The 13,706-nt window shown below is 37.9% G+C and overlaps 2 protein-coding genes across 2 annotated transcripts; one reads left to right on the top strand and one right to left on the bottom strand.

Annotated features, from left to right (window-relative positions):
- Positions 1-4,072: 4,072 nt before the first annotated feature.
- Positions 4,073-6,883, top strand: LOC127630741 (tubulin beta-1 chain-like). Its single transcript, XM_052108481.1, is given in 5 exon segments — positions 4,073-4,144; positions 5,235-5,343; positions 5,438-5,548; positions 5,637-6,269; positions 6,272-6,883. Coding segments are annotated over 5 exon segments (1,335 nt in total). The 5' UTR covers positions 4,073-4,087; the 3' UTR covers positions 6,697-6,883.
- A 611-nt stretch (positions 6,884-7,494) lies between these two features.
- On the bottom strand, positions 7,495-10,318 carry LOC127630742 (apoptosis regulator R1-like). The gene is made up of 3 exons (XM_052108482.1): positions 10,170-10,318; positions 9,141-9,789; positions 7,495-8,088 (listed from the first exon to the last, which is right to left on the bottom strand). The coding sequence occupies exons 2-3, from the start codon at positions 9,606-9,608 to the stop codon at positions 7,957-7,959; spliced, it is 600 nt and encodes a 199-aa protein (XP_051964442.1). The 5' UTR covers positions 9,609-9,789; positions 10,170-10,318; the 3' UTR covers positions 7,495-7,956.
- Positions 10,319-13,706: the final 3,388 nt, after the last annotated feature.

The raw sequence follows: 13,706 nt of genomic DNA, 5'->3' as shown, positions 1-13,706 counted from the left end.
AGGTGCACGGAATGGTAGATTACCATGACTTGTGTGTACAAGGCAACCTAATATCCTATTGGATCTGGGTGAATTTCCCTTCTACAGTAGATGCTCTTTGAAAAGCAGCTGTTCATATACAGGATATTCCACACTGGGATTTCAGACAAGAAAAGTGATATATTCTAGCTCCAAAATGACTGAGTCATCTAATTCACATACAGTACACACACAGGCATCAGAGATTTAAATTGACTATAGTGATAATTTCATCACTGTCCAAGAAGTCGCACTGTCACTTACAGGCAGATTTCTACACTGATGACTTTTCTAGAGGGTGCTGATTGACAGCGATGTAGCCAATTAGATCATAATGCCATTTATTTATTCAGGTTTTATTTTCTCAGTTTCACAATCTGATTGAGAACAGACTGCCAGAAATCAGAATTTGTGCTTTTTTCTTACTATTTTAAAAATATATTTTTGAAGTCAGAGAATAATTCCAATTTTCTGGGTGGGCCTGCATCTAACTTTGGTGGGCACAGGCCCACTGTGGCTGATCCGTGGCTACACCACTAGAGTACATACTAAGGTAGGCACATGCACATTCTAATCCACTTACAATTTAGAACATTTTTGTAAGATTATTTCTGCATAAAGTTAAAACATAGTTTCCAGTGTGCCTTACTGACTCAAGGCAAAAGGGCCCATTTCCAAATCCAATGATACTTAGATGTGCCCCCCAGAAACTTCTTATACCCCCACTGGTCAAAGAGATAACCACTTGTCCACCCTGAAGATCAAAATGCCTTGGGTATCATTCCATTCCATTCATATCCATGGCCAAAATGTGATGCACGAATTATATGCATAAGTATAATTCTTAGGATTAAGGGTTTTGAAAAATCCTGACCTTAAATATGAGGTGACCTTTGCCTTAGCAAGCAGCACTAATAATGTTCAATAATTCAACTAATATGGTGCACTGGCAGCACATATGCTCAGTTAGGGACAAGAGACAATCACTCTGTCACCTCATTGAATCATCTCTATCGAATCAGATATTCAGCCAACAGAAGGCAAAGCATTGCGGATATGTGATGTAAGGCAACAAAGTCCTTATATGGCTCAGTAATGCTATTATATAGCAACAATTCACATTCGCAGAGCAAGAATCACTTTCACACATGTTCTAAGTTCTGCTTGCTCACTACGTAAATAATTTTTTGAACAGCCAACATATTACTGTTACAAGTGGTGAGAAATTGAAGCCCAAGTGAAGGCAAAACATAAGCTTTTTATGTATGACTTCTTTTATTACACAAAGTCAACCTTTTCACAAAAAGAAAATGTTGGCTAAATTAGTGTGCTTTAATATTTTGGGATTTTGAAAATCACCACAGGTTGTGTGCAAGCACAAGCGTACCGACAGGGCGTGTTCAATAAATGTCAACATGAAATGCTTATTGCAGCCCATTTTACTTCCATAATTTGATGGAATCTCCAGAGAAACTACAGGAATAATGCTAGGACATTAATTATTTTGTTCATTGGGGATCTGATAAAAAAGGAGCCAGTTGGCTGGAGGAAAGGGTTCGAAAATTAATTGGGACTGATGATATCACCTGTTAGTGAGTAAGCAAGTTAGTAAATAAATAGGTCAATTGGGGCCATTTTGATTTCATGTTAACTTCATATATTTTTTCCGAGACCAATGGGTTTTTTTTTTAAGTAGAAGGCAACAGTTCAATAGAATTGCATCAGTAGAGAAAGGCAGTAAACATTTATACATACACAAAAACAGGTCTGATATTTTAAACCGAATCCTAACAATTAACATCAAATTAAAATGTTACTATTACTATTTTAGTCTTGCAAACTTATCAGAATTTGTCTTTTGAATGTCTCTTAAACAGTTTGTCTCTTCTCATAACCCTTACTGTCTCTTTCCCTCTGATACAGTACTACTTACTCAGTCATATTGGATATGCTTTGAAATTCAGTGTGAAGTAGGGCCCTTTGAGGCTAATCCATTATCATTCTCTTGCAATGTTGCAAAAAGCTAAAAGGGAAAAAGTGCAAACATGATTTTGTTATTATTTAAGCTTTAGACTGATCTAAAGCCTGAAACATGAACTCATGAAAACTGAAAGAACTTAACTCCCTTAGGTGGTTACTCAAATAAATGTCTGTGACTTCTGTGATCAACTGTATTTCAAATGACAGTTAATGTATAATTACTCAAGGGCCTGTGGATTGATGTGATACAGTATGATATCTATTGTAAGTACTACTAGCCTCATTTCAAATAATCATCTGCTTCTGCAACATATTCCATCTTTTCTGGTCATTACAGTAAAACCACTTAGGCCTTTGCCCATAACACAACAGGAGGACTGGGGCAAACCCTCATTTTATCAGTCATTATTTAAGTCACTCACAGCAACTGGGCCAGGGAAGATATTATATTACCATTCATATTTTGCCCTAAAGTCAGATTAGTTTTTAATAATCCAACTGCACCCACGTCAGAGCTGTTTGTCAGTGAACATGAAACCATATTTCACGTTCACTATCACACATACACACAAACATATTCTATAAGCTTTATTGGTATCATAAAAAAGGGTACTGTATATATCCTATTTCAATTATGCTTTGTACACCAGTGCCTATAAAGATTGTATGTCAGTACAAAGTGTGCAGGTCACTTTCTGGTTGGTGTTTGCTTCTCACAAAGGAATCATCCATCCTTTCTGCATTGTTTGTGATGTGGGCAGTATTTATTTTATTTATCCATCGCCAGACAATGGAGGAAATATCTATGAAGTTCAGTACTTAAAGACAGAAAACCAATCAATCAGTCAATCAATCAATCAATCAATTAATCTAACTTTAATTATATGGCACCTTTCAAACAAATTAAATATAATTCAAAGTACTGCACAAGCGACTGATAAAATACAAGCAGTAAAATAACAATACAAATAAAATTATGAAATATTATACAAATCATCCATGCAATTATCTAATCAGCCAATCGTGTGGCAGCAGTGCATGCAATCATGCAGATACGGGTCAGGAGCTTCAGTTAATATTCACATCAACCATCAGAATGAGAAAAATGTGATCTCAGTTATTAGAGCGTGGCATGATTGTTGGTGTCAGATGGACTGGTTAGAGTATTTCTGTAACTGCTGATCTCCTGGGATTTTCACACACAACAGTCTCTAGAATTTACTCTGAATGGTGCCAAAAACAAAAAACATCCAGTGAGTGACAGTTCTGCTGATGGAAACGCCTTTTTGATGAGAGACTGACAACAGAGAATGGCCAGACTGGTTCAAACTGATAAAGTCTACGTTAACTCAGATAACCGCTCTGTACAATTGTAGTGAGAAGAATATCATCTCAGAATTCGGTTTGACGCTGTTTTGGCGGCACGAGGGGGACTAACACAATATTAGGCAGGTGGTTTTAATGTTGTGGCTAATCGGTGTATATTTAAATATGAAACTGGCATTTAGTGCAAACGCGTTAATACAGTTAACGTCACAAATGTACTGTTTATACATAACCGTCTATAAAGAATGCTTTAAGTTTTATTCTTACTGTTCACTATGATGTTTCACGGCTGTATTTTGTATTTTATTTACTGTAGAATGAGCCTTGAGCAGAAAAGCCTGCAGTGGCACACCGAGTATTTTACCGCCATAAAGAAACAAGTGTTTCCGTCCCTTGTGACCTATTTACAGCTTTTCATATGTGAGCTTCTTTACAGTACTTTGCTTCTGTGGTATGTCAACTATGTTCTTTTCTTACAACGGGCTGTTACCGTAGAAAAGCATACGTTGACATCAAATTTGAGCGATTGTCGATGAGAGATGTCCAATCGGCGTTTTCTTTCTCTGTTGTGATTGGACACATGGTTACTTTTGGGCGGGCTTTAAAAATAAACGTCCAATGAAATGCTGATACATATTAATACATAGAGTCAGGGGCGGAAGATGTGGAGTCTATTAATAGGGGGGTCGTGCCTATTCTTTGAACTCAGTTGAAGAAAGAAGAGCTCTTCTGCTTCCTGAAATCTGTGAACAGCCGAACGAAAATGAGAGAAATTGTACATCTTCAAGCCGGACAATGCGGTAACCAGATTGGAGCCAAAGTATGTGCTTTATGACTCTTGCGTTTGCTCTTAAATAAATTAACTATTTATATTAGATTTTCAACATTTAACTAATCGTTGTAGTGTTTATGAAATTAGCAGCACGTTCTATTCTCCTCTTCCTATTATAGTTTCATTTATTGCGCGCAGTTATTGAAAGTAAATAATGCTGCAATCGAGCAGTCAAAACGCGAACCGTATGTTCAAACTGGGTCAAACATGTGCTTCCACCTTTGAATATATTATTTTAAATGTAAACCATAAGCGGTTTGAAATGTTTTCAAAGAAAACGAATGCGAGTAGTTATTTTCCAAAGCGACTATTTTCATGCCATCTGTTAATGCGGCATCTGTCTGGAACTCCCCTTTGTTAACCTCACTGCAATGCGACAAAGGAAATAACCGCTGTCTAAATACTGTCATAACAGCATCTTTTTGAATTACTAAATTGAACGGATTTTAATAAAATACTGTTAAATACAATCGCTTCGATTTGTTTATTGGAAGATTTTTTGAGGCCCTCGAAAAATCATTAATGACGCGTTAGCGCGCAGGAACTTTAGCCGGAAGTGATGCGTAGGTTTATGACGTAGGCAGAATTTTCAAAAAGCTCGCGGCTTATATGGATTTCAGCCAACAGAGGTGCTTGCCGCGCGCGCGTTTTTCAGAAGGGAGGAGTTAAGCAAGGAAAAAAAAAACGTTTTAAGCCGTCATGGGAAACTTTTTAGAGACATTTCAGTTGTACAAAAAATGCAACAAGTGTATCCAATTTATTCATTCAATGTACAAGGCATATACTTTCATCAACTACATGCCAATTGTTCTAAACGTGGGAGTTTGCGAGAACAATTGGCGCCATTTTTATGACCCCTCGGTTATGAAAGCACTATGCACATTGGAAGAAAATGTTATTCGACTTCATGAAAGACTGCATTGTTGCCTTACAATTTACAAAACATATGAATCCAACATTAATTACCCCTTTGAAAAATATTGTAAATTTATATAAAAAATATATATATATATATATATATATATATTGTTTTAAATCAAATCCCCAAATGCAATAATGTATCTATAACATTTTGCAGTTCTGGGAGGTCATCAGTGACGAGCATGGAATTGATCCCACTGGCACATATCATGGAGACAGCGATCTTCAACTCGACAGGATCAATGTCTATTACAACGAAGCATCGGGTTTGTTCACAGTTTATGCTTTAATTGAGAGTGCATTGGTGTTCATGCAACATTTTATTTTCTTTCTAAACCTGTTTTGTGACTTTTATTGTAGGTGGCAAATATGTGCCCCGTGCCGTGCTGGTGGACTTGGAACCTGGTACCATGGACTCTGTGAGGTCTGGGCCTTTTGGTCAAGTCTTTAGACCAGACAACTTTGTTTTCGGTTTGTATTGATTTCATTTTCTTTTTTTTATTTATATTTGTCAAAAGGGAAGAAAAGTGAGATTTAAAATATTTTGCCTAATCTACAGGTCAGAGTGGTGCTGGAAACAACTGGGCCAAAGGCCACTACACAGAGGGAGCGGAGTTGGTGGACTCCGTCCTAGATGTTGTTCGCAAAGAGGCAGAGAGTTGTGACTGCCTGCAGGGCTTCCAGCTCACCCACTCTCTCGGTGGGGGCACTGGGTCCGGCATGGGTACCCTCCTTATTAGTAAGATCCGTGAAGAGTACCCAGACCGTATCATGAACACCTTTAGCGTGGTGCCCTCTCCTAAGGTGTCCGACACTGTGGTAGAACCTTACAATGCCACACTGTCTGTCCACCAACTGGTTGAGAACACAGACGAGACCTACTGCATCGACAATGAAGCGTTGTATGATATCTGCTTCCGCACACTAAAACTTACCACACCTTCATATGGTGACCTCAATCATCTTGTCTCCGCCACCATGAGCGGTGTCACCACCTGCCTCAGGTTCCCTGGCCAGCTCAATGCTGATCTTCGGAAGCTGGCTGTGAACATGGTGCCCTTCCCTCGTCTCCATTTCTTCATGCCTGGATTCGCTCCTCTGACCAGCAGAGGAAGCCAGCAGTACCGCGCTCTTACTGTACCAGAACTCACACAGCAGATGTTCGATGCCAAGAACATGATGGCCGCCTGCGACCACGCCATGGCCGGTACCTCACAGTCGCCGCTATCTTCCGTGGCCGCATGTCCATGAAGGAGGTGGACGAGCAAATGCTCAATGTTCAGAACAAGAACAGCAGCTACTTTGTTGAATGGATCCCTAACAATGTCAAAACCGCCGTCTGCGACATCCCACCCAGAGGATTGAAAATGGCCGCCACCTTCATCGGCAACAGCACAGCCATCCAGGAGCTCTTCAAGCGCATTTCAGAGCAGTTCACTGCCATGTTCAGGCGCAAGGCTTTCCTCCATTGGTACACAGGAGAAGGTATGGATGAGATGGAATTCACTGAGGCCGAGAGCAACATGAATGACCTGGTGTCTGAGTACCAGCAGTACCAGGATGCCACTGCAGAGGAGGAAGGAGAGTTTGAGGAAGAGGGAGAGGAAGAGCTGGCTTGAATCTCTTAATATGCGTGTGTGGTGTTTTCCAGGATGTATCATTTTGCTGACCTACATGATAAACCTTTCCAAAGCTCAAATGTTTTTTTTCTTTTAAGTGGTTTCAATTATGCTGTTTTTGTCTCTTGTCTGTACAGATGTCATGTCATTAAAAGGCTTTCCTTTTGGTACAGTGTGTCTTTTTTTTTTTTTTTTTTTTTTTTTTAAACGTATACAAAGACTATGGGCCTGGTCCATACAATGCAAGTGAATGATTATCAGACCTTTTGTAGCTCTTAAAATCACAGAGGAACCATAGAAGTAATCCATAATACTTAAGTGTTTAATCCATATATTCCAAGCAGGATAATAGGTGTGGGTGAGAAACCTCAAACCTGAAGTATTTTTTTACTCCATCTGAATGTCACATATGGATTTAATTTCACATATGAAAGTGGTTATTTGAAGTGAAAGAGACCAATATTATTTGTTTCTCTCCCACACCTACCACTTCTGTGGTTTCATTTAAGTGATATTTAAAGCTATAATGGTATGAATACTATTCACTTTTCTTGTAAGGACCAGCAGATATTTCTGAGCTATCTTTCTAAAAATCTTTGTGTTCTGCAGAAGTCATCCACATCTGGGATGGATTGTGGGTGACTAAATAAAAACAATGAATTAACAATTGTAGGGTATTTTGTAGTAACAAAAATTTTAAACCCATTTTATATTTTTGAAAGTAGCCACTCATTGCCTATTTTAGTCAGTTGGTTTAGTACACCGAATTAACTCAACCTGAGACACTTTCCTACAGGGTAGAAGGATTTCTCAACAATGCTTGACTGCTTTTTAATCAGTATCTGGGTCAACTCTTTAAAAATTCTAGTTTGGTAAATACATTGCAATGGTATTTGTCAAAACTAATTTTAAGAATTAGCCTTGTGAGTTTAAGAATGCTAAACATGTTAAGTGTCCCTGTTTTTGACACTTAGGAAGATTTTGAATAGGAGCATTTGCGTGTAACTTGAAAATAAATTCTAAATCATAACTGGATTTCAGCCTTTGTGTAACTAGAGCTGTTCTAAATGGGAAGTGTAAACAAATAGTCATCATTGGACATTTTATTCCATAATTTTACGGCAAAGTTCAGTTTACAATTTTCAAAACAATCTACTTGCCACCCTAAATATGTGTACTATTTTAACCCAACCAATCATTGTAGAGCTGACATTCAAAAGTGTGTCCTTGGCACACTTTCTCAGCAGATGGCGCTGTGGTCTAAGTTTTCCCTCTTGCCCATACAAAGTAGCTCAGGATCCCAACAGTCAGCAAGAGTAGAGACCAGCAGCACACCTTCTTCACCTGGTCTTCAAGATTCTGCTTCTCTCCAAAACGACTGATGAAACCCGACTTAGAACAATGTATAGAGACAGACACAAATTTAAAAAAAAAAGTGAGGTGATTGACAGTAAATTATTTGAGTAAAATTCCTTAAGGCGGGCAAGTAGGGTATAAAGTGCCCAAAGCCCCTTTGGGTAAAAGGCACTTGTTCTCTTTCAAAACATAGCAACAAAAACAATCAAATCAATTTCCTTAACACCTGTTTGTCACCATGCACTAAAAAATTGTCCCATGAGGTTATCACATGCAATGTTTAAAGGATGGGATTCTAGGTAATTTTATCTCAAATTGAATGACTTTTAAAATGTTGCAAAATGATGTAGCTAATGAGAATTTCAGAATCTGAAATCATTACTTTTGTTTTAAGACTAAATACATATGTGATTAGTGGGGGCTCACATTGACTGATCCAGTAACAATGCAGATTCAGGTTTTGAAAATACTTGAAATGTTATGAAATACCTAATGTGATTGAAATTAAGAGAAAAGGTTGCACCCTTTTCTGAAGTGGTTATTCTGAAAAAGCGTCTGGCTCTCTCAAAATTATTTTCATAAGTTGACAAATTTTGCACTATAACTATTGCCCCTATATTTACTGTACACTATATCACTATGACCAAGTGTGGTGCAAAATGCCACCTTTTTAAAAAATACATTTTAATCAAAAGAACTGTTATTATTTCTTTTCGTACATATAATTATCGGGGAGTGCGCATATTTGTTGGTGAATGGCACAGTGACCACGTGGCCCTCACCCAATAGACTCTTTTAACTTAAAGGCAGAACTTCCTTTCCCACAGCCTCCATATTGTGGTAACTTGCAAAATGTACATTTGCTGCAACCAAATTTAGTAGTAGGGGCTAAGTTAGGGTTAGTGGCTGGGTTGATGCCAGACTCCAAATTCACAGTGAATGGATAACGCACGTGGGACTTTTTTGAAAAACAAAGGTTACCATCTAGACAAGATCAGTGTTTTTAGAATGGAACCATATCCTGAGACTCAACAAGAGTCTCTTGCCATTGACTTTTAGGGAGACTGAATTTTACACTTAATACTCACCCATCCTCCTTTATTCCTAATCTCTGGGCAGATGACTCTCTCTACGTAGCTGCCCACGCACTCCTGAATCTGAGGCAGGACTGTTGTCATACCCCTCTCTTGACAGTGCAGAGCAAGTTGGCCAGCTAGAACGAACACGGACAGCACAGCACTCCAGGCAAGGTCTCTACGCCGTGCAGGGGCAAAGTGCTCATCCAGGATGGAAACAAGGGTCGGGCAGGCCGTTTGTTCAGTCACGTCCTGAAAAACCCTTGGCCAGCGCCGAAAGAAGATGGGGAAGCGAACAAGCAGCTCATCTCCCGCGTAGCGCAGGGCAGCAGTCGCAGAGGATGGTGCAGGACCTAGTGGGTTGTCTGGTTTTGCCGCCACATAGTTGATATAGTCGTAGGCCATCATATAGGCCTCACGCACCAGTGGGTCAGGGCTGTTCATGCCCCGGCCAATCACAGTGTCATCTGACAGACCCATAACCTCAAAGAACAACAATCTGTAATCAACAGGTAGTTAAAGCTACAATGTCAATGTCCAAACGGCGTCTCACTTTAGCACCCACTCATTTTAGACATCCAGGTCACCTTCCATGCCATGGATTGTTTACATAAACTGCCTGTCACTGATATTCAGTGTCCAGGACTGTTGGTTCATGTCCCTGTAAATGAGAAAGAAAATTCACAGATCAGATGTTTCCAACAAACATGCTCACAAAGACAGACTATGGTCCTACGATGTCCCGGAGTAGCAACCGTTTTGGATGCTCAACACACAGTTTTTGCCAGGTTCTGAAACTTTACAATCTGCAGTTGCAGGGTTACCTAACTCTAGGGTCCTAAAAAGTCTTAATATTTCTTAAAATCAGTTTTCAAAATGTAAACTCAGGAAAATAGTTGAGCAGTAAATAGTTACCATTTATTTATGTCCGCATTGTTTTGTTACTGGCACAGCATGTTTAACAATCATTGGAAACATCAAATTGCATACTAAGAAGTACACAACACTCTACACACTACAGCAAAGGCTCTAGTAACTTACCCTTCTTGTGCACAGACGTGAATCATGCTAAAACAAAACATTCAGGACCAGTGAACAGCTGACAGAGGAGCAGTGTACAATTGGAAATTCTCTAAAGCGAGCCGAAGTGTGTGAGGTCACATGTGAGTGTGTGTGTTCCATGTGCATGCTGTCGTTTGGCTCAGACTATATTTAGTCCCCTTGTCTGTAACAGATACAGAGGCTCAATATTAATGCACACATAGTCATCTGGGATATGACACCAGGCTCTTTGCTGCATGAGTACAGCTATAAATACTCAACATGCAGGATTCTACATAGGCAAGCGGTGCAGTGTCTGCACTGTGCATTCGTCCATAGCTTCAGGGGCCTGAGTAATATCAGGGGTAACAATTTAGAATAATGGTCTGTCATTAATAGGTAATTATGCAGGAATGAATACATGATTCATGAGTAGTACTACATTAACACTTTAGTTACTACCATTTACTTATATGGAAACATGATTAACCAATCAGTAAGTAATAGTGAACTGATAGGTAATCACTAATTACTGAATTTGATTTTCCTCATGGCTAATTTAAAATAACTCCTTATTAATTAGTAATCAAAACATGTGAATGATTATGTTTTTATTGTGAGCATGATCATGAAAAACAAGCACCTCACGTGTGTCCTTTATGGGAATTAATTTATGAACATAACAGCTCTCTAAATCATGGCTACAGTGTCTGGTAGTGTACCATAGTCAACTTACAGATGTATGTGCTTAACCTGTGAAAAGAAAAGAATGAGTGCTTGGTCCATTAAGCTTCTAATCCAGTCAGGGTTTACCATATTCAATGCTCATGCTGAAACTGAAAGAAGAGTGAGAGCGATTTTGCTCGGCCCTCCCGTCGATCCGCTTGAACGCGGTAAACTTTAACATAGGTTCTGTTCTGTTCATACTGAACATAGGCAAAAAAGGAAACAATTCAAATTAATTTGCTAAAAACTACGCATTTACAGAGTGGACGTTCTAGGGCGGAATTACACATGTGGAATCGGCCTCATGCTGCACATCGGTTTTCACTTCGTTTTCTGTTGAAGTCTTGTAGAGATCAACATGCTTGTCCTTTAGAAACATTATTTTATTATTTTACTTTATGTTAAGATACAAGACTTTTAAAGCATGTAGTAACCGTGAGCACCAGCCATTCAAAGGTTTGTAGCCTTTGCAATTATGTTAAATTATTTAAATAAATCATAATTCAATGGCAGATTTTTTTTAAATGTCTGTGAATTCTTGATATGTTTGATTTAATGAATAAAATGTAGGAACAAACACTTGAGTATTCATTTCTAACTGACAAGTAACACCTCAGTTACTATTAATGGTTTATAATGTGTTTTCACTTTAGAATAATGGTCCAGATAACCTTTAACTCCCAAGGAATGAAACAGTAAGATCTCATTAATTAATAATTTGTTAGCATGGCCCTCACTTTAAAATAATGGTCCAGATCATTAGTAATTCTGTCATACTTATGAGGTAACACTTGACTCATTACTTATGGGTTACCAAAATTATATATATAAAAAAAAAAGCAATATGAAACATGCAGAATGTATTTTTTAATGAACAGAAGAGATATAAGAATACATAGGTTGGGCACATACAGAGGTTATTAAATTAGCCACAGCTAGTAGATAGTTCTTAATGAGGCAGATCAAATTCAGTAATTAGTGATTACTTAAAAGTGAACTACCTCAGTCATCAGTTCACTATTACGTACTGAATGGTTAATCATGTTTCCATATTAGTTAATAGTTACTAAAGTGTACTCATTAATCCCTTGGCCTCGGCACTTGAGGGGAATAGCACCCTGGTAGCCTGGTAAAAAATGAAATTAATAAAACTATGAATGTTACGTTTTTTAATTGTTTAGGTTGTTCCGATTAAAACTTGGGGTAAAAGGCCCCTATGGGGGTTTTAAATTATATCATGTAGATACAGCGGCAATAGTTATTGTGAAAAAATGTGTCAACTAATGCTAATAATTTTGAGACACCAAGGTGCTTTTTTGAGTAAAAAATTAAGATGATGCTTAAAATAAATAACTTCAGAAAAGTCAACCATTTCCTGTTAATTTTAAACACATTTGGCATTTTATTACATCTCAAGTATTCTATAAACAAACTAATCTCTATTATGTTTGGATGAGTCAATGCGAGCCCACTTTGAATATTTTTCATAACAAATATTCCCCTCACTTAAGAAAAACAATGTGTTTAATAAGGGCCTTTAACCCCTTTTAACCCCAAATGCTATCCTTTCTCTTATTGGACAGTTATTTAAACTTTGAACAAATTGAAAATGACAAATTAATATTTTGTCTCAAAATAAATGTGATAATTTTCAGGATATTCATTAGCTACAAACATTTACAACATTTTAAAAACTATAAAAAAATTACCTTGAAATCGATCGTTAGACTTTACATGCAATGATCCATTGTACAGAGACAAACAGGTCTTTGGGATAGTCTTGTGCTATTTTTTGAAAATTTTAGCGTTTTGGGAGAAAATAAATCAAAGGAGCCTTTTACTCCACAGAGCCTTTAGCCCCATTGTACACTATTCTACTGTATAAACAAATCCTTCATTGTGATTGGATCAGTCAATGTGAGCCCACTTTGAACATTCTTCATATCAAATCTATTCGCCTCACTTATGGGGACATTTAGCCCTGCAACAGGGGGGATTTTTACCCCGTTACTATTCTTTCACTTCTTGAACAAGACTGAAAAAAACAAAAAAGTTTCATGGATCAGGAAAATTTTGCAGTGTGGGTGACAGGTGTTTAGGAAAGTGTTGTGGTATTTTTTTGTTGCTATTTAGTGTTTTGCGAGAAAATAAAATAAAATAAAATGTGGATTTTTCCAGAGTGCCTTTAGCCCTGTTGTACCATGTATAGTATATATATATATATATATATATATATATATATATATATATATATATATATATATATATATATATATATAATTATAATAATTCCCATTATGACTGTCAGGGTTCAGCCACTTCTGTTGGTTTTGTTTAGATCTTTTTGTGGCTGAATTTTGACACTCATGTTTTGTGTCATGTTGTGTGAACACAGCTTTGTTTGGTTTTGATTGCCACGTGTTCTTGTGTTTTGGCCTTTGTTGTGTGAGTGCACTTGGCTTTGTGTTTTCTCATTGTCATGTGCACTTGTGTCAGTTCAGTCGTGAGTGATACCCCACCCCCCTTGTTACCTTGTTATTTGTTAATTTACCTCACCTGCCTTCCCTTGTTACACTCCTCATTTCCTTCCCTATTTAACCTCACTGTGTTTCCAGTCCCATGCCAGTTCATTGTGGTTGTTCACCCTGTTCGTGTTGTCCACCCACCTGTCCCGTAAAATATGGGATTGTCCTGTATTTAAAGATGAAATTATGCATCCTGTATCAAATCAATACGGGATGTGATTTGTCCCATATTTAAGCCTGGTCAGATGGTATAATTGTAAGGATGGTGAAATTGTTCCAGATTGCT

Source organism: Xyrauchen texanus, chromosome 37 (genome assembly GCF_025860055.1).
Source record: "Xyrauchen texanus isolate HMW12.3.18 chromosome 37, RBS_HiC_50CHRs, whole genome shotgun sequence".
Lineage (NCBI taxonomy): Eukaryota > Metazoa > Chordata > Actinopteri > Cypriniformes > Catostomidae > Xyrauchen > Xyrauchen texanus.
The sequence above is the reverse complement of the archived record's forward strand: the minus strand, read 5'-3'. Positions and strand labels throughout refer to the sequence as shown.